We start from the raw sequence: 21,744 nt of genomic DNA on the forward strand, positions 1-21,744 counted from the left end.
AATTTTATAAATTTTTTTTTTAAAAAAATATGACATTTAAAAATATCTGTGCAACGCGTAGGTATGTATACTAGTAATACTTAATAGCAAAGGTAAAATAAATACAAAAGACAAAATATCTCTTGATTTTCTAAATTGGACAAACATAAAAAACTATTTTTAATATTGTGATTAACTATTGTTAGCCAGAAAAAGTAATATGAAACAACTATTTTTAATAAGATAATCAATTAATATGAAACAACTCTGCACAGAAATTTCAAATTAATTTAAGTTAAATAAGAGCATAATTCTCTGCAATTCTAATTAAACCCCGCTTAAACCCCGTCCCCACATTTAATCATCTTCTTCTGCCTCATATAGATATAAAAAAAGTTGTACGTATACGCACGCATTCTGTACTCCAGAATTTTGGGGTTTTGGAATTTTCTGTAGTGAAACAGATCTCTCTCTCTCTACCTGTAGTAGTATTCCATTTTTTCTGTTTATTTGAATATGGGGAATAACGGGGATGCTCCGGTGGAGCCGATGAAGCTGACTTCATTCAGGAGCCGGAGGAAAGCACCAGCCATTTCCGGTGAACCTGATGACTTTATCAACCTCTTGCATGGCTCTGATCCCATCCGAATTGAGCTCACTCGTCTTGAGAATCAACTCCGAGGTTTGAATTTTCTTATTTTTATTAATTAAAACAAATTGGGGAATTTTCCATTTTATTGTGATCAATTATTTTGTTTTTCTCTTGACTGTTCTGTTATTAATTGATTTTGAGGTGTCAGTTCACCTCTATATTCCGCAATTGGTTTGATGAAAAAAAATTAGCTTTTTTGAGCTCATTTTGGTAAAAGTATATATTTTTTGAATTGGGTTCAAAGAAATTTCTTGTGTTCTCTGCAATTATGTGATTAGTTCCTTTTTTTTTTTTGGCAGCTCTGTGATTACATATGGTATTGTGTGTCAGTTGGCCATCTTATCTTTCCTTTTTTTTAAAAAAAAATTGTAATTAAAACAATATATTTTTCCATATGGTTTATGGTTGTACTTTTATGATGAATTTTTTTCTCCAGACAGTTTACTGGTATAAAAAGAAAAAACTTTGATTTTGAAGGGGTTCTGGATTTTACTGTATTTTATCTGAAAAGTACTTCACAAAAGTTTAAATTTAGAGCAGTTTATGATATTTTTTATTCGCAAAATGGTGTTGTAATTTACTTGCCCGAGAGTTCTTTCTTATTTCTCTCTTTTTGTAGACTACTTTTAAAAAAAAAATAATAATTAAGTTTGGTTATTTTCTTTTTAGTAGAAACTTGTTTGTTTTAGTTTATTTGCTGTGGGATATAGAAAAAGATGTATGAGGCTTGCTCACATGGAATATTTGGAAACTTGTGACTTCAAAAGCTAATAAAGACAAATTAGAAATGTGCAGGTTGTTTTCTCTGAGTCAGAACAGTGGAAAAATGCTAAAATGTAATTTTTGTTGTTGCATGTGTAATGATGCCAATTTTGTTGGTCCCTACTTCAGATGGTCCATTTGATGAACATTTGCACATTCTAACGTTGAGCCAATTTCATTTACGTTGCACATTCTAGCAAGTTTTCGTGCCAAAGTGGATGTAGTCGTACGTCTTCTTGTGACCTGTTCACCACCCACCAATTTGATGAATGTTTTGTATGGTACCAAGTTTCTGTGATGAAGTATGCTCATAGGTTTTTTTGTGACCTTATCTTACAGTCCATATGATGAAAAATGCACATTTCTCAGCAATGAAGAGAGTATAATTAGAGATATTGGAAAAATGGATTAACAAAAGTAAATATAAAAAGAACTCTGAAGCAAACTTTGATTTAATGTAATGAAGGTGGCTATGTGTTACATAGTGGAAATGTAGTATGAAGAAGGGTGATCAAGTTAGCCACAAAGAAGTGATTATTTTACATGACTAATAATTGAGAGTGCTCTGATGGTGGATTCTAGAAGTAATATTAAACAACATGCTATAACAAATGTCTTGATAGCCTCCACTTACTAATGCACACAATTTGCAATATTAATGAGTTTTGAATGATAAGCTGGATACTTCCATCAATCAAAGATATCCCAACATCTGTTACACTGAAAATATTTGAGAACTAAAATGTAAGCACCTTCAGGAATTTAGGTGCATGGGATTAGCTTTTGCCTCTTACAAACGTCTTTGCGTATCCTTAAACAGGAAAGAGTTTGTACAGAGATTAAAGATTGGGTGTGTCACTCCTTGCCAAGGAGTCCGTGGTATAACATAAATCACTTGTGATCGATCAACTATGCATTTTCCTTTTTGGAGGGGCATACTTTAGCCCCTTTCTTGTTTTTTTTTCCTTTTATTCTCCTTTTTGGGTTATCTTTCCTGGCACAACTATAGTCTCTACATACTATTCCTTTTTTTTTTTGAAATTGGTAACATGTTATATCATCAGCACTCGAAATATAGGCCTGATATATCATATTTACTGTTACAGCCCTAACAAAAACTTCTGCATCATCTACTGACTCTTCTTTACACCAAATATAAGAAAGAGAAATGCAAGAACTCTTAATCTTCTGGATTGAACTGCTCTTGCCTTCAAAATATCTAGCATTCCTCTCATTCCAAACTGTCCACCATATGCAAGCTGGAACAAACTTCCACTACTCTTTGTGACTATATACTACTTTCTTTTTTGGCAAGTCTCTGCATACTTCTTACTGGAGCTTATAGTCTGCAAAACCTTGCAGATAAAGATAGAGAACTGGGGGAGGCATATGGAGAAATCAAATCTTTGAAGTACTCAGAACGCGTTAAAGAAAAGGCAGTTGAGGAGGTATAGAAACCTATATGAAAATATCTAATCATGTAAAAAAATGCATATAGCTGTACCTAATACAGAATAAAACTATCTAATTGCAAAATTCGTGTCTTTTTTATTGAATTGAGCTATTACTTTAGTTTGCAATAGTTGTTCAGCTCAAACCACTGAATTCGAATATTTACCTATTCATTTAGTTCGTGACAAAAATAATGTGCACTTTACAGTCAAGAAATTTTTTGGCTCACTTAATACAAAATGAGATGTATGGATCTTGTACAGTATACATACAACCTTATCTCTAGTCCATTCCTTATAGATCTGTTAATGAACTTTTTGCTACATTCCCCTCAACTCCTCTGTTGATTCTAAATTGGGCAGACATTAAATTTTATGTTTAAACCACCTCTGACTAACTTCCCAAATAAAAACTAAAACTATAGTTCTTCTTTGAGGTAAGTAACCAAGGTAACTTAAAGAAAATTAGAAGGAACAAAAACCAGTGTGAAATTAAACTCTTTAGTTTCGACCCGACAATGGAAAAATGGTCTAATAGAAAAACAAGTAAAAGGAATGTTTGTGTATGGTTAATTTAAGTAGACCATTTAGAGTATGGTCCATCCGTAAAATTTAAACCCCTCACCTAAAGTCAATAATTATATAGGAACTTTCATTTGACTATACATTGCAAGGTACGTTTAAACTTCGCTATATGGATCTTATGAAGCATTATGATTGGGTACATGATGGAATTAGTCAAAAGAAATCATTATGATCTGATGACTGGATTTGTCGTTGAAGCTACGGAATTTTTCATTCGAGGCCTGTTCTTTGTAAAATGCCCTTGTCCCTGCAATTTTTTCATTCGTGACCTGTTCTTAGTAAAATGCTCTTGTCCCTGCAATCTCAATTTATCCATATCAAAAGTTAGCAATTTGGGAAGTCTGGTGTCCAAGAGTCTGTAAATCTTGGTTAAATAGCTGTAATTATGTATGGTGAAGGATCAAATGAACAAAGCAGTTCATAGAAGACTGAATCAAAAGAATATTTATGACCCGATGATTGGGTTTGTCGTTGAAGCTGCTGACAGTGCCGTGGTGTTGAAATTCCATTATCTATGGAATATTATAACTATATATCCATATCAGAAGTTAGCAAATCAGGAAGTCTGAGTCAGTAAATCTTTGTTAAAATGCCTTCATCTCTGGAGTCTGATAGCTGATTATCCATATCAAAGTTAGCTCCTTGGAAGTCTGGTGCCCAAGAGTCTGAAAATCTCGGTCAAAGAGCTGTAACACTGTACTATGAAGGTTCAAAGGAACATAATGGTTCACTTGGGTGGGTGGGTGGTGGTGGTGGGGGGGGGGGGGTTGAAGTTAGCCTCTTCAAATTAAAAAAGTATGGAATTATTGTGTCTTTTTTATTCATTAAAATCAATTTACGACATCTTTACGAGTAAGGTTCATATCTTTCCATGATGACTGCTAAAGAAAATGCCTGTCAGATTTCATAATATCACTGTGTAATTCGAAGTTTCAGCCAATTGAGTACGTGTGCCTTCAACAGTTGCACCAAATCGTTAAACATTATATATATACTCTGTCCTTCTATATATGCATCATCACTTTGTCAAAAAAAAAATAAAAAAAAATAGAACAATGAAGGGGACTTTATCTTATTGATGTCCTTTTCCCTTTTTCTTGAATCCTTTTGCAGCTAAATGATGAGCTAAAGAAAGTAGATGAAAAGCTGAAAAAAACAGAAGCTCTTCTTGAAAACAAGGTACATGTCTTACTGCTGATATTACATGTCCTCAATATTCATGAATACTTTCCTACCTCTATTCTATTCTTCTATGATTGTGCGACGGCCTTTTATAACTAACTGAGATAAGGAAATTAACTAAGAATTTAGAGCCTAATAATTCAGAATTATGAATTTAACGAGACCTTTTCGTATTTCAGAATCTTGAGATTAAGAAGATAAATGATGAGAAAAAGTCAGTGCTGGCTGCACAATTTGCTGCTGAAGCTACTCTTCGGAGAGTTCATGCCGCACAGAAAGATGATGAGATGCCGCCCATTGAGGCAATCATCACACCCCTCGAAGCAGAGTTAAAACTTTCCAGATTAGAGGTACTTGTCGACTTTGGTATTCTTCGCGGTTCTTGAGAATTACTCATGTTGCTACCTTGGTGAAGTTTGGTAATGCTATCTCTTCCAAAATTTAAAAGTTTGCCTCTCGTGACTTCTGTTGCAGATGGCAAAGTTGCAGGATGACAATAAAGCACTAGACAGACTTACAAAATCTAAAGAAGCCGCTCTACTGGAGGCAGAACGAACTGTTCAAATGGCATTGGCAAAGGCTGCTTTGGTTGATGACCTGCAAAATAAAAATCAAGATCTAATGAAACAGATAGAAATATGCCAGGTTTTGCCGACACTAAAGTTTCTTCAGTTTTTGATATCAATGGGAAGCGTACTTTCATTTTAGCTGTCATTATCAAGAGTCCGATGTAAGCATCTAGACTCATATTGCAGGAAGAAAACAAAATACTGGACAAAATGCATAGACTGAAGGTTGCAGAGGTTGAGAAACTAACACAAACTGTACGGGAGCTTGAGGAAGCTGTATTGGCTGGTGGAGCTGCAGCAAATGCTGTACGAGAATACCAGAGAAAAGTGCAAGAACTGAATGCAAGTAGATCTTAACTTTACAACCTATTCTTTCTTTATATCTTGTTATTTTTTCTTCTTATTTGTTAATTCAGTATCTGTCATATATTGAGCCTGACTAAATGTTATGATTTGTAGGAGGAGAAAAGAATCCTAGATCGTGAGCTAGCCCGTGCAAAGATTTCTGCAAACAGAGTAGCTGTTGTTGTTGCCAATGACTGGAAAGATGCCACTGACAAAGTAATGCCTGTAAAACAATGGCTTGAAGAAAGAAAATATTACCAGGTATGAATACTTTAGCTTTACTTTCTCTGAAAAAAACATATGCTAATTGTCGTAATAGTGCAATGTAAAATGACCTTTATTGTAAACTAGGATGGTTGCACGAATCAACCTGAATTTGCCCTTATTCAGTTCTCATTAATATATGTGAGTAACTAATTACTAATAGAACATGGGTTGGAAGGTAGAGAGGCTGCTTCCATCTCAAGGAAAGAAAAAGAAGAAAAAGTTGGGCATGGAAATAAAGTAAGCAACAAAAGGGATTACATGAGGTATGTGGTTGTTCCTTGAAATGGAAATTTCATCGCCTCACTAATTAATAAGTCTCAGTTGTTGGACCTACTTCTTCTCTTGCAATTTTCATATAAATCAAAATGTGAGATCAAATGAAGACAGATAAATGGGACTAAAGGAGTCAACTTTAAAGGAGAGTGGACGTTCAACCTCAAGATGTGAGGTCAAACCACGATAGATCAAAGGGGAAAAGGCTGTCAGCTTTAAATGAGAATAGGCCACTTCTATCTAACTAGTTTTCTCTGGATATGCAACCATGGTACTTAAAAAGCAGAATAAACCAAGTGTTACCTTGGATATCAGATTTATCATATGCATTTCCACATATACTCAGTAGGTATGATGCTCGACATTCAGGAATGTATATCCTTCTGTATATGTTTTTGCAGGGAGAAATGCAACAGCTTAAAGATAAACTGGCAATTGCAGAGCGTGCTGCAAAAGCAGAAGCACAGTTAAAGGTAAGAAAGTAAATGGTTCAGAAAATTATGCTGCTTTGCACTTATTGTGTATGTGCTACCAATTGCATTCCTTGATTTCCCAGGAAAAGTATCAATTACGATTTAAAGTTTTGGAAGAAAGGTTTAAGGTGCCTTCAAATGTTACATCTCGCACTGCAGCTGAAGGAAGAAGCATAAGCAATGTGCGCTCAAGGCGTATGTCCCTTGGAGGAGTTGAAAACTTGTCCAGACCCTCCAATGGTTCTTTATTACGAAAAACAAGTTTTCAATCTGGATCATCCCAGTCAAATGATGCTAGCTCATTGTTAAAAAAAGCAAAGAACTTATCGGGCGCATTTGATGGCGGCAGCAGATCAGAGGGTAAGGAGAAGCCAGTCCAGCTTACGGATCAGAAAGATAATGGACATAGTGGTACTAGCAGAGAGTCCCATAGCAATGGAATAGTAACTGCACATGAGAATGCAGATTTGAATGCTGCTGAGAAAATGAAGTTGGAAAATAAAGATTATGTTTCTGGAGCAGTGTACGATATGCTTCAAAAAGAGGTTATAGTTCTACGCAAAGCTTGCAATGAGAAAGATCATAGCCTGAAGGACAAAGATGATGCCATTGAGGTTTCATGCTCTGTTTCTCTGAACTCCACAATAAGCTAGAACACAGACACACACGCACAACCCCTCCATTTTGTTTTGCTTTCATTCAGCTTATCTTCATGTGAAATATGCAGATGTTGGCAAAGAAGGTTGAAACGTTAAACAAGGCAATGGCAATTGAGGCCAAAAGAATGCGCAGGGAAGTTGCAGCAATGGAAAAGGAGGTTGCTACAATCCGTAATGGCAAGGAGTATGATCAAAGGCTAAAGTGCAGTTACTCTGCCAAGGGATCCATGAATGGTCATACACTACCACAAAGGTGATGCTCTCAAAACCCCCCTCCACTAATCAAATTGCTGAATACAGAATGCTCAATAAGGACAGCATTCGCTTACATGTGTTAATATATCAGCGTGCTCAAAGGGAAGGTAAGAGTCTCAAAGCTTAAATGCCCAGAGGTAACATGCCTTGAATGCATTTTGACCTTATAGATTGCCCTTTTATTGTTAGATTCTGCATGGTTCTTTGGGATCTTGAAAGAGAACTTATAGCATCATCTATATCTAAAGATTATGCATTAGTGAAATAAAAACACTATAGACACTTTCTGTTTTCCAAGGTTTGGAATATGAGTCCATTGTAAGATACTTTTCCACATAGCTCCTTAGAAAATGAGGAAAAGGGAAGTGGAGTAGAAACTTAAGTTGCTCTCCTTCCACTAGTTGGTTTGGGAGGAAAGAGTTGGGGAAATAGACATTCCTTAGGTGAAAGGATAGAGCACCTTTTGAACCCCATTTTTAGTTCTCGCACAAAGTTAAGACTAGTTTTAAACACTATTGTAGTTCTGGCTAGGGAAAGGAACAATCATGACGAGAAGAGTGTCATGTTCTCCCACACTTGCCTACCAAGCAATGTTTTAAAAGAGGGGGTGCGAGGCGAGGTACTTTATGCAGCACGGGGCAAGGCGTAATCCCCAAAACTAGGGGCGTAAGTCTTATGCATCAACAGGGAGTAAGTCTCATCTCATGTATCTTCAATTTTGTAATTTTATTGCTAATAAAATAAACAAAAGTAAATTTTTCAACAATTCCACAAATAATTTCAAATAAATCATCAATAATATAGAAACATTATTATAATTATTATTTGAAAAAGGTAATAACAAAAAAAATAATAGAGATAATCTTTAAAATGAAATCGTCATCGAACTCCACATCTACTAGTCCTTTTGGACCCTCAACTAATTATTTAATTGATTTTTGTTTTTATATTTCAAAGGAGGAGGAGGATAAAAAATGAAAGAGCAGTGATAAAAAATGAATAAAGTAGTTTCAGGAACACAATGTTATGGAATCTTTATCCTATCAATTTTAGGCATATTTATCTAAAAAACTATTTATGGAGGGTCTTCTTTTATAAGGGTTGCTTTATTTATATATTTTAGAAAAACTACTACTACATAAAACCATGAGCATAAAGTATAAACATCCATTTCTCTCCAGAAGCTGATATGTTGTCCATTCCCTGCTATTAAGTGTTTGTGTTGAGAGAATTCCTCCCATAATTTGCTTATACTTCTCCAGACACCAACTCCATATGGCTCTGTTGAAACATTAGAACACCAGTTGTTTAGGGCTACGTGTTTAGCAATAATCACATCTTTCCAAAGGCTCTGCTCCTCTTGAGTATATCTTCACAGCCACTTCATAAGTAGGCATTTGTTGTGCAATGCTAAGTCTCTAATGCCCAGACCACCTAACTTTTTTGGTAACAAGACTGTTGGCCACTTGACCAAATGGAATTTATGGCAGTTGCTATTCCCTTCCCACAGAAAATTCCTTCTGGTTTTGTCCAGTTGCTTCAAAGCCTTACTGGATATGGGATGTAGTGACATACTATATGTTGGGATACTATCAAGTACACTGTTTATCAATGTTAGTCTGCCACCCATAGAGAGGTACTGCATTTGCCATGTAGCAAGCCTTTTTTCAAACTTTTCAATCATTCCACTCCAGATGCCTTCCGCCTTGTAGTTAGCCCCCAATGGAAGGCCCAAGTAAGTAGCTGGAAAAATTCTATTTCTACAACCGAATAAGTATGCCAGCTCCTCAATGTACATCGCATAGTCCTTTAGGCATCACATTTCCCTTTTAGGTATTAACGTAGCCTCGTAGGCATCAATAGAGCTCTTTTAGGCATCAACATTGCCTCATAGGCATCAACATAGCCGTTCTAGGCATTAACATAGCCCTTTTAGGCATCATTTTTATGCCCCCTAGGAATCACATAACCTTTTTAGGCACTAGTGTAGCCCCGTAGGTAATAGTACCACCTGTATGCTTTGTAAATACTTCAATAGCCCCTTAGGCATCCTGTACATAGACTCGGAGGCACAAGCAAAACCCCTGCAACTAACTACAATAGCTCCGTAGGCAGCAACAATACACAAGTAGCCTGAAGGCGGCGATCAATTTAGCTTATAAGTGACCTATACAAATGATAGAAATGTCATATCTGAACACAGGGTCACTATTAATAGAATACAAGTCTCGACAAGGGATGAATATATCAACTTGAACATACAGCAATGTGCAATTATGGCTATGAGTAAATCAACGACAATAATCTAGCCATATCATTTCTACGCTTTAAGAAAACATGCTGAAAGAACGAAATCGCCTTAGCATACTTTTTCCCGACAATGCCATGTCGTCAATCTATTCCTTCCCACACTCCCACAAGGCTATATCAAGCGGGAACTCAATCATTCAATATTATGTTGATCGGACAAACTATACAGATTTTTTCCGTAAAATACTATTTGTGGCCTAACAAAACTAGAATCGTTGGAAGGAGTCTTACGTTGCTCTAATGCTCTCTTTGCTCGAAATACTACTCGAAGCCTCCAATGCAGCCTAACTCCTACTGCCACAACACAACTGGAGCTACACCACACAATTTTTAAGGGTAAACTACATAAAAATGATGAGCTCGGTGAGAACTACAACATTTGTTAAGCACTTAAGCTCGAATCATCAACATCTAAGGAGTATTTTGGTCCTATGCTCTGTTTTTCTGGTTTTGGGACAAAGTGGAAATGAAATAAAAATGAAGAAGTTGAGCGACATAGGGCCCACTGCAACCTACCTACTTGCGCAGTCTTGTGAAAACGCAAATATCTCTTTACTGTGAAGTTGTATTTGTTAGCGGTTTAATGTGTGGAAATTAATCCGAGAGTTTAATCTTAATATCCTTACTCCTTATTGCTTTTTTCATAGAAAAAAAGAAGGGGATCGATTTAGGCTCCTTCCCTTTCACTGCGTAGCCGCTCTAGCAAGTACCTACGCAGGTACCACAAGCCCTCTGTCCCATGCATCTAACCAGCTCGCGTGTCATAGAACTTTGATGTGATAGGTAGTGAACTTTCTAACTCTTTATATATTGAGAGAAAATCTTTTAGACATCTAACTCAATTTTTAGAGAATTTATGAAAGTAATTTGTCATAACTTTTGCGGACGACTTCAAAACTTAACATACAACCATTGTGCAATTTGAATACCTCATAACACATCTTTCTTAGCATATTAAGCACTCTTTAGTCTTACTTCGAAAATACAAATTAATTTAAAATCAACTAATGGAGTGTTACCACTGATACCAAATATTTTCTCCTTTCCTAGTAAATTCACAAGTTTTTAATTAGGCAACTCTTTACAATTTACATCATAAAAATCACAAAACTGTAGATCTAATGATGGTTTAATTTTGGAGTCTGATGATATTTGTTTTCTTTATGTAGAAACGATCGGAGCTACAAAAAATTTACCGAACAATGATGAAAGCGGGCAGCATTTCATATCAGAAGGAATATTTCTCCCCTCGAATACTATCACAACTCATGTCAGTTTGTAAAGTACTATAGTTGTTTGGGGGCATTAGCTTATTTTATGTATATGTTTGTAACAGATTTGTATTATTATGAGTAAAAGAAATGCATCGGTATGGAACTATGGCCAAAGGCAGGGATTATATTTTTATGCAAGTGGTAAAGAAATGTTCATGTCATCAATACCGTGCAGATAGTCCTTATAAGGTCGATCCTATTTCTATGAATCTATGACCTTCGTTAACGGTAAGCCTATGGTGAAGTCGATGGAGGTGAAAGTGTCACACATGAACATCCATAGAAAATCTCCAATATGTCGTGGTTGGGAAGTTTTCATATGGGTGGCCGGAAATTGAAGAATTACAGAGACTAATATTTTGCAATTTCAAACTTATTGGGGATTTTGTTGATGTTGAGGAATACATATTATCTCAAGGCCAAAGAGGGGCTATCATAGCAAATCCAACCATTGATATGTGATTCAAAGTTCAAACTTAATGAGGAAACAACTCAAGTTTGTCGCATGGATTTTGTTTACTAATTTACTTTGGACATACTTAGTTGGAGAATCATTGTTTGCTATAGTTTTGATTGATGTTTATCTACGACCCTTGATAGCCAAGTTAAAACAATTATGCTCTAAAGATGTAGTGACATATGATATATCTGTTGGGATATATACTATTAATCATATGTTAAGAAATAATATTTATTATAGAATAAATATTTGCTCAATTTTAATAGATCATATATTCGTTTATGGTGTCTGTTTATTTATATAGTAGATGATTTAGTGTGTAGAGTTTTAGCTTATATTAAATCATCGGTTCTTATAAGTATAAAGTTTTTTGTTCACAATCTAGGATGGAAATTAGACATGCCATTGGTACGATTGTAGAAAAACATTCACTTTTAAACACAATTGTAAAAAATCATGATTTGATATTGTCACCATTAGATTTTGTTAATGGATCACGAGATTAGAATTATAAAAGTATTTTCAGAATGAATAAAATTGAAAATGATCTGCCATCTCCAACATTGTCATGAAATAAAATTTGGGAAAGAGTTTGTCAGTTATTTAAGGTTACAAAAGCTACACCTTCTAGACTTTTCGGATATGGTTTTGGGCATAATTGGACTAAGCAGAACATTTTTTGGGAGTTATTGTTTTGGGATGATAATCTTTTACGAGGTAATCTTGACGACGTCACGTACATTGAAAAAATATATTTTGATAACTTGTTCAACACAATGATGGAAGTTAAGGACAAGACAAGATAATCCAAAAATCAGAACATATTCAAAGAAATATTGTCAGAGAAAGAAACTATTAGTGCACAAATCACAAAATAATAAAATGTTCAAATACAAGAGTAGCTTTTCAGAAATGAGAGATTTGTGAGTGGGTTATGAATTTAAGGATGCTTGAGGGATATGCTTCATATTTGAGTAAGTTTATTTTTCATAATTGATTTATTCTGTTTCTTTTCATCTTAATTAATTAATTATTTATTTATTTATGATTTGACACGTTTATTGTCTTTTTGGCATACTCTATTTAGGAAAAGAGAGCGCAAATACTGTCAGGGAAAGTATTAGAAGGTTTTATGACCGTCCTTATACATTCTTGGGTGAAATATCAAATAAGACACGATATGACATGTTTAATCAATTTAAAATATGCAAATTAATTGTTATTTAATAATTTTTTTGCCTTAATTTTTTATAATATATCATCTAAGATTAGATACTTGATTTGCCGATATTGTGTATTTGAGTTTCAAAGTATAACAAGATTATTTCTACCATCTACGAAAAATATGTCAGTTTTAGAATGTCCGACTAGCTTAGAGATGCTTTAAAAAAAAAGTCTAATTGACTTTTACTTGAACTAAATAAGGATCTTCAGACATATTAAAGAATCACTAAATTTTTGGATAAAAGGGATCCATAAAAGGTGGCCTATTACACCATGGGGTGCAAAGAGCTAAGGGACGATAACTAGGGACTTAGTAGGTAATATTAATAACTTTTTAATTTATATGTTCATATAAAGTTGATTAAATTTGTTTATATTTTGTTCATAGATTAAAAAATTAGGGTGTCAGCTAGCCCAGGATGAGCTCTTTCGATCGACACAAGTAACAAAAAGATTTTAAAAAAATGTCAAATCTAGATGAATGAATTGAGAAAATTGCTAAAAATAAGAGCATGTGCTATATCATCGACGAATTTAGGGGTCGTTTGGTAGCTGATTTAAGCTACACCTAATACATGAATAGTTTTATTATTCATTTATTAATTTTATACCATGTTTGATTTGCAAAATAGGATTAAAGTTATTCATGTTTTAATTTTATACAATGTTTGGTTGGTAGGTTTCCATATGTTCTATAATAGTTATTCATGTAATAATTTTATATAATGTTTGGTTGTATTTTTTATAATCCTACATTATTAAGACTTACATAACTTATGTGGAAATCTATGTATAATTTATGCGAAATAGAAAGTGAAATAAGTTATATGGGTATTAGTTATATCGTGTATTAACATTTTCCTTATCAATTTACTTTTAAATGCATATTAATTTAAAACAAATCAAAATAGAACCTTTTTTTTCAAATAACTGGAAGAGGAATTTGAATTACGTTGGTGTTAGTTATTTTTAAAAAAATAAAAATTAAAGTTTCTATTTTCGGTCTTTTAATTATTTTAGTTTATATATAAAATAACAAATGTCTATTTCAAACTCTCGTTTCCCTAGGATTCATAGTTTTAAATTATTTCTTTTGTTTAGTATCTATTTATTCTTTTAAAATAAAAAATGTAAAAGGTAAATTTTAAAATCTATCTATATGTAATAGATACTGATTTAAATTTATTTTTTAGTTTAGAATTGTAATTTTTAATTTAATGTAATTATAAATATATAATTTTAATTAATTATAAATTTTGTTATTTTTCCTCTTCTATTGTATATAGAGAGAGATTTAAATTACTTAATTGCTTAATCCTATCCAATATAAATTACTTTTAATTGCTAGCTATTTGTTATTTATTTTATTATTTTTAGTTATTGGTATCTATTTAATTTTAATGTGTTATTTAGATAGTTGTTTATTTTAATGAGTATAATAAACATTAGCTCACTAAACATTTTTGGAATCAAGAAATAAGAATTAACTCACCAATGTATTGTAATCTTGTATAAGTAATAACTACATAACTAAACCTTGTATAACTAATACGAGTAATTTCCCTGGATAGTCACTCATGTTTGGGAAATTACCTAGGAATATCACTTATGTTTGTTTTAGGACCACAATATCACCCAACTTTACCTATTTTTCTCAAAATATACTTGACACAAAAAAAACATTATCTCTCTCCTAATAGGATGCCATGTCACATGCATTATTCTTTTTTATTATTAGCATTTTTTTAAAAAAAATTTAGACAACCCATATTACCCAGTAAAAAAAAATTACATAGCCCAAAAATTTCTACCCAAGTTCTGGGGGATTAGGCAGCAAATCCAAATATGAGCTCCTCCGATTCTTCAAGAAAATATGTGGCTTCCTCCGATTTTTCAACCCAACAAATCATGAAGATCATTGGCCAAAAGTATTAAATGGTGGAGAATTTTTCCTCCTAATGTTGTGAAGAAAAAGAGGGGGAGGAACCCCAAAAATAGGAAGAAAGAACCAGAAGAATTAGAGAAGCAAAAAGCTGCTGAAATTACTAAAAAAAGAGCTCGAAAGAAGACCGAAAACATGAAACCTCAGAAGTTGTCAAAAAAAGGCTTTGTAAAAGGAAGGTGTTCAATTTGCAAGGAGGAGGGTCATAATGCAAAAGGTCATTATAATGTGCTCAAAAGGGTTGTTGGCACATCTTCCAATCAATCTCCAAGTCAGACCTTAGAGCAAGCTGAAAATGATGACTTCTGGGACTATTCTAAATTTTATCATCTAGAAATGTGAGTAAATTCTCAAATGAATTTGAACTTCACAAACTCAAGTAATGAATTTTTGATTTGTTTTTTCTTTCATTAGTTTCATTGTTTAGTTGTAACTTTTTTTTCCATTGCTTTTATTGCTTAGATTTTTTTCTATGTTTGCTCAGGTGTATGCTGAATCTGTTGATTGATCTTCCACTAAAAAGTGAAGAAATGAAGGATTATGTAGTTGTTTTGCAGAAGGAGAGAAACTCTAGCAAACATTTGAGATTATGTATTAGTGTCTTTTGTTAGTTATGTGAATCACTTCTTTAGACACATGATGGGTCTTCTTTTTGCTAAAATCCCTGTGGTAACATTATGGTCTGCTACAGTGTGATGTTGCCACTTGTCTATAAAAATATTATTTAGTTGTAAATTATAGCAAATCATGACATGCTTTTTTGAAGCGTTTATGCTAAAAAAATATTACTTTGAAGATCAAATTTGTTTATAAGGTGGTGATAAAAAAATTGTTACTAAATTTATTGTCTTCTTCATCAGCTTCAAGGAAATAGTTAATTTTTTCCTCGACAACAAGACTAAATTTTTGTATGGATATAACTGCAAATACTTGTAAATGAAACATAGGATAAAGATTTTCGCTATAAAATTGATGTAACTAGATTTTCATAGAGAATGGATTAATGCTCTCTTATAGATACATTAAACAAGTTGTCATTTAAAGAATTAAAAAAAAGTTAATAATAAAAAAGGAATAATGCATGTGACATGGCATCCTATTAGGAGAGATAATGTTTTTTTTTGTGTCAGGTATATTTTGAGGAAAATAGGTAAAGTTGGGTGATATTGTGGTCCTAAAACAAACATAAGTGATATTCCTAGGTAATTTCTCAAACATGGGTGACTATCCAGGGAAATTACTCTAACTAATACCTACGTAACAATATCATAACTAATACCTGTGTAACTAAACCCTACATAATTAATACCTGCATAATTTGTTCTTGCATAACTAATACATGTATAATTAATGCCTGCATAACTCTAACCAGCTACAAATAAGTGTGTAATCTGATTGAAGGTGATGTGCATAGTGTGCCCAGTTCTCCTCCCACCTTAGTTGATGAAGAGAGTTCTAATGATGTTGAAGAGTGTGTGGGATGTACCCGTTATGTTTGAATTTTTCTTGTTGAACCTATTGAAATTTTTATGATACCTTGTATATATTTGAAGTTTAGAACTTTGATACACTCTGTAGATTCTTTTGATGGATCTTTACTTTTGAATTTGATGTTTTTAATTGAGATAAGTATCAAAAACACACTTGAGCTATATTGTAAAGACTTGAGAACCTTTACCCAGATCATGGCGAATGTATTTGGTAATCGTTTCTCTATTTTTATGATGTGTGGCTAAAATTCCAATTCTTGGGGTCTGATCATGTGATTATGGGTTGAATTAGCTTATGGTATTGATTATTACCAATTTAAATGCTTAATAGAAGTGGGTTTAATCATTAGATGTGTTTTAATCTATGAATTGTAGTTGTAAATGCAATTCTAATTTTTAGTTCTTAGCTTGCTTGAGAAAAAGATTTTAGAACCAAAGCTTTTGATTAATGGTTTGTCGGTATTGGGTTGATATGGGTTCAGCTTGAAAGAGTGAATACTAAACTCAATCCTACCCATGTAGCTCGAGAGAGTGGAGGTATTAAGGTTTTGGGTTGTCCTTATTTGATAAGCTTGTTGATGTTCGAAAGAAATCACTTGAAACGGATAGTTGTTCGAGAGAAAACTATTTCACTCATAGTCCAGCCTACCCACTGATATTTAGCTATTTATTAGTAGTTTCAATTACCCATATAGTGAAATTTGCCTATAATCGATCACATCCCGAGAACTCCTCTTTATATTGTTATTTCCTTAGTGTTTGATTGTGTTGTAGCTGATAATTGAAAACCAAAACCCCCCATATGACATTCATATCATCCCCTTAGACTTGTTTACATGTCTTTTTTCGATAATTTATATTCCTATAACTGATTACATCACGTTTGTACTTCATACTTGAGTTTGAACACGTACCGTTCCCTGTGGGTTCGACCCCAACTCTTTGTTGGATTTTATACTAGTTAACGATCGTTTACCCCTAGAATTGAATGAGGTGTGCTTGAAACGTTAATCACCCCACTAAGTTCACACATTTTTCCACCCAAATTAGGGATCAAGGTTGATTAAAATCATTTTACGCTAAAGTCAAAAAGCCTTTGGAATGCTACGACAAAGTTCAAAAGAAGAAAAGGGAGAAAAGCTTCAAGCGTTCAAAATTCTTGCAATCTTTGAGGAATTTCGCCAAGGATTTGATCCTTACGAGGTATGTAAGTTTTCATAGTGATGGGTTAGTTCACCCTCACATGAATCATGAGGTTTTTGATTAAATTTCATCAATGAAAATCCATGTATTGAGGTTCTTGATGAATATCTTGAGGTTTCGTTCTTCATTCTTTGTAAATGGGGTTTTGGTGAGTTCTTGAGGCGACGGTTTTGAGTTTGAGGGTCATTCTTTAGGAGATTTGAGTAGATTTTTGTTTACTTATGTTGGGTATACGGATCTAAGAGAGTTTGGAAAAAATTAAGCAATTCTAGGTGAGTTAGGACCAAAAATCGAGAAGAAAAATTCATCAGAACGTTCTAGAAACAGGTTGGGGCGCCGCGCCCCCGATGCGCCAGCAGGGCTGGCATGGGGCACTAGTAGTGCACTAGAAACCAGCCCCAGTAAGGGGAGGCTTGGCGTGGCGCGCCACCCGTGCGCCGCCAGCGTCACACTACTTTTCTTCTTCATTCTCGTTCCGCACTTATTCCTTTGAGTCGAGCTTTCATTCCTTTCTTAATCCTAACTATTTACGCCTTCATTAATCATCCAAAGATCCTATATATCATGAATCATAACTCTTGAATTCACATTTCAAATTTAAGATATAGTTAAGTTTAACACCCCGTATCCGAAACAAACCAAACTGCAGATTTTGAGAAGTTACAGGTGTAACCCACAGTTGCCATCCACGGACCGTAGGTCAGACCACGACCCGTGCTGGTGGTATGTGGTTCACCACTGTAACCCCTCCCCAACCCAGCTCAGAAAATCGGCTAAGTCTCGACCCACGGACAGACCCACGGTCCGTAAGTCAGACCACGGACCGTGGTCTGTGTCCGTGGATCAAGACTCCTTTACCTAGCCTCTGACATGAACTACGGTCGACCAGCACGGACCGTCGTTCGATCCACGGTCCGTAGGTCTGACCGTAGATGAGGGTCAGCAGTCAGTAGAATTGTTGAGTGGGTCAACTTCAGATGGTCATAACTCTTAGCACAAAAGGAATTATGTGTCCCATAACCTATGATATGATAGATAATTTAATCTTCTTTCCAACGCCACCGAGTTTGCTAAAATCCAACCTTTGAGTAAAAAGTTGTGCTTGTTTTAGTGAAGCACTGTCAGGCAGAGTTGATCAACGACCCCAATCTACGGACCGTAGATTGACCTACGGCCCGTAGGTCCCGTCCGTCGATCATTCCGACAGCAATTAAGTCAGGGGTCTTTTGGTCTTTTCCTATTTTGTTGGACCCCTAAGCTACGTCGTTTAGACCCTAAATTATGAGGTTTTAGTCAGTTTATGCCTAGAAACATAACTAGAACTTACCTAAGTCAGATCATTAATCAAAACATAGAAAATTAGAGCGTAAGAGGAGAAGAGAAGTCAAGAACCCTAGTTCAAGAACGCAGCAAGGTTCCTTCAGTTTCATCCCCAAAATCGAAAGATTTCTTCGTGGAATTTATCACCTGGTATGTAGGATTTCACTAGTGGGTTTCTTTCGCCCATTAGGTCCCTAGAATTCAATCAGAATCTTGATTCCATGATTACGAACAGACCTAGGGTTTCTAGAATTTCAACAGATCATCATGAATTAGTTATTTAAATGTTCCAAATCAGATTATCATGTTATTTCTCAGTTTATTGCATGAATTTCAGAACCCTAGCTATGTATTTCTTTAGTTCTTGAATTACACATGCTAGGTCAGATATTTCAGTATTCAGTTATATATGCCTCAGTTTATGAATGCATCATTATCAGATTAATTGTTGCATTCTCAGTTTTGCATGTTCAGTTTTGCGCTATCCAGTATTACAGAAATTCAGTCATAATATGTTAATCACTTAATCTATTGGGAGTCACATAATACCGAGTTGGACTAGGGTTCAACGCACCCATATAGTCCCAGAACTACAAGCCACCTAGGTGTAAGTCCCCTCTGTGGGCAACATCAGTTTAGTGATCACGCCAGTCATGCCTCTATACCTTTAGTCGGGTATATTGGGTCCCCTCGATGGGGCGTATACACCGGACTCCACATTTAGCTCATGTGGTTTTATTGCTGGTTATTAGTAGCTCCCACAGTTCTGTCAGACTCTATTGCATTGACCACATTTACAGTTCATTCAGTATTCAGTCAGCATGTTATAAATTGGTCATTGCATTAAGTTAGCTCAGTATTCAGTATTTATCATGTCCAGATTATTTCATTGCTTTATTGCTTCGTTCAGTTATATGTTATTTCAGCTTTACTCTATCCTGCATGCTCAGTACCTTTCAAGTATTGACGCATACGTGCGCTACATCTTCTCGTGATGTAGGTTCAAGTTTTCAGCATCCAGATCACGCTTAGATCGGTTCCCGATCTCCAGTTCAGCAGCATCAGTGGTGAGTCATCATTCTTCGAGGACAATAGTTATGTTATCTTTTAGTTTTCAGTCTTCTAGTTTCAAATTTTCTAGACTTAGCTGGGGCATGTCCCAGCACTTCTAGTCAGTTTAGAGGCTTATTTCAGACATAGTTAGATTCAACTTAGTATTGAGTTAATATCTTCTTTGTATTAAACTCATCAATTTTCATTTATCTCAGTTATAGTATATGGATATTCCCTATCTTTTCATTTTTATATATGATTTAGCGTCCACATCAGTTTATTATCTTTAGTATGCTCATAATCATGCCAGCAAGGTTAGCTTGGGATCACTTGTGGTCCTAGGTCATGTGTTCGCATCTCGGGGGTAGCTCGGGGCCTGACATTAAGAGTAAAGTTTGAGAGAGTCATTTGAGTCGTTTTGAGAAGACTTTTACAAACTTTTAAACTTGTTTTAAGAATTGAGTAGTTGAGTATGAGGATGAGGAGAGTTGAATTCATGCTTTTTTAAAATTAGTATAAGGGAACTAAATATTCCCAAGAGTAAATGTTTTACTTTAAAAATGAGAGGAAACTTTGATTTCCAAATGAGTTCATGAGAAGTTTTTGAGCACTATCTGTTTTAAGAGAACCTTTGAGTAATAATATCAAAGTTTGAGGATGAGTAAATGTTTTTAAACATATGAGCATGAATTATATTATTAGGAGTAGTATTGAGCACTGATATGGGGACGAGTTCAGACAACTCAAAGTCCTTATAAACCATGTATGCCAACATGGGTAAAGGGTCATACTTTTTAGATGATTCCTTATTTCTTTTAAGCATAGCTTAGTGAATCTAGTTAGTTGAGGATGTCTTATACTCCGTCAAGGTATAAGACAGTTCTAGCACTTGGGGTAGACGTTGTATCATCACATAAATGTCTTGAGTCTATCTCTAATGCGTTTAACTTTCTCTATAGCCTCATGAACCTAATCTCACCCAATCAAGGCTACTTCACCTACTTCGAACCAACCAACTAGAGATCTGCATCTACGCGCATACAGTGCCTCATAAGAGGCCATCTGAATACTGGAATGAGAGTTATTATTAGAGGCAAACTCTATGAGAGGTAGATGATCGTCCCAATTACCCTTGAAATCAATCATGCAAGCTCTCAACATGTCCTATAAGGTCTAAATGGTACGTTCTGCTTGACCATCCGTCTGTGGATGAAATGTTATACTGAGATTTACCTGAGTACCAAGACCTTTCTGAAATGACTTCTAGGGATGTAAACCGAGGACATCTATCTGAGATGATAGACAAGGGAGCCCATGCAACCTGACTATCTAATTGATGTAGATTATGGGTAGTTCTTCGTCGAATCTATAGTCTTGACGGCCAAAAATTGAGCTGACTTAGTAACTCTGTCCATTATCACCCAAATAGAGTTATGTTATCTACGAGTACGAGGTAAACCTGTAATGAAGTCCATGTTTATCACTTCCCACTTCCATGTAGGAATGCAAATCTTTTGAGTCACACCTCCTAGTTTCTGATGTTTTACTTTAACTTGTTGACAGTTAGGACACTTAGCCACGAACTCTGCAATGTCCGTCTTTATGTCGTTCCACCAATAGACTTTTTGTAGATCACGGTACATCTTAGTGACACTTGAATTAATAGAATATCTGGAATTATGGGCTTATGTAAGGATCTACTGCCTTAACTCACCCACATTTGGAACACATAAGCGACCTTGGTAATGAAGTACACCATCTCCCCCTTGGGAGAAAACTCAACTTTTTGCTGATGAACTGCACCTTTTAATAGAAGTAATATAGGATCGCTATCTTGTTTTTCCTTAACCTCCGCTACCGATGAGGATTCTGATCCATTCTGAATTATCACACCACCATCTGACGTGTCTGTAAGACAAGCTCCTAAGCGAGCAAGTCGGTGAAATATCTTTGGCTAACTCTTTCGTTTCTTCCTAAACATGTGCTACACTACCCATAGACAGTCTGCTAAGAGCA

General features: G+C 34.9%; 1 protein-coding gene across 2 annotated transcripts; it reads left to right on the forward strand.

Moving 5' to 3' along the window:
- The first annotated feature begins 392 nt into the window (after nucleotides 1-392).
- On the forward strand, nucleotides 393-11,156 carry LOC125823420 (microtubule-associated protein 70-1-like). Of its 2 annotated transcripts, XM_049502804.1 has the most exons (11): nucleotides 393-661; nucleotides 2,756-2,841; nucleotides 4,543-4,608; nucleotides 4,791-4,961; nucleotides 5,086-5,256; nucleotides 5,367-5,522; nucleotides 5,640-5,786; nucleotides 6,467-6,538; nucleotides 6,622-7,152; nucleotides 7,266-7,450; nucleotides 10,932-11,156. In XM_049502804.1, the coding sequence occupies exons 1-11, from the start codon at nucleotides 496-498 to the stop codon at nucleotides 10,966-10,968; spliced, it is 1,788 nt and encodes a 595-aa protein (XP_049358761.1). In that variant the 5' UTR covers nucleotides 393-495; the 3' UTR covers nucleotides 10,969-11,156. The 2 variants fall into 2 exon arrangements, with proteins under 2 accessions (XP_049358761.1, XP_049358762.1); XM_049502805.1 differs by lacking the exon at nucleotides 2,756-2,841 and having other exon boundaries at nucleotides 519-661.
- The last annotated feature ends 10,588 nt before the right edge of the window (nucleotides 11,157-21,744 follow it).

Source organism: Solanum verrucosum, unplaced genomic scaffold, assembly GCF_900185275.1.
Source record: "Solanum verrucosum unplaced genomic scaffold, falcon-dt-bn FXZP01000012.1, whole genome shotgun sequence".
NCBI lineage: Eukaryota > Viridiplantae > Streptophyta > Magnoliopsida > Solanales > Solanaceae > Solanum > Solanum verrucosum.

Bases quoted from the DNA above. Each gene is read 5' to 3' on its own strand.
- LOC125823420 (XM_049502804.1), top strand. From the start codon at position 496: ATGGGGAATAACGGGGATGCTCCGGTGGAGCCGATGAAGCTGACTTCA. The intron at 5,257-5,366 runs GTTTTGCCGACA...CTCATATTGCAG, and splicing joins AACAGATAGAAATATGCCAG to GAAGAAAACAAAATACTGGA. The intron at 5,787-6,466 runs GTATGAATACTT...ATGTTTTTGCAG, and splicing joins AAGAAAGAAAATATTACCAG to GGAGAAATGCAACAGCTTAA.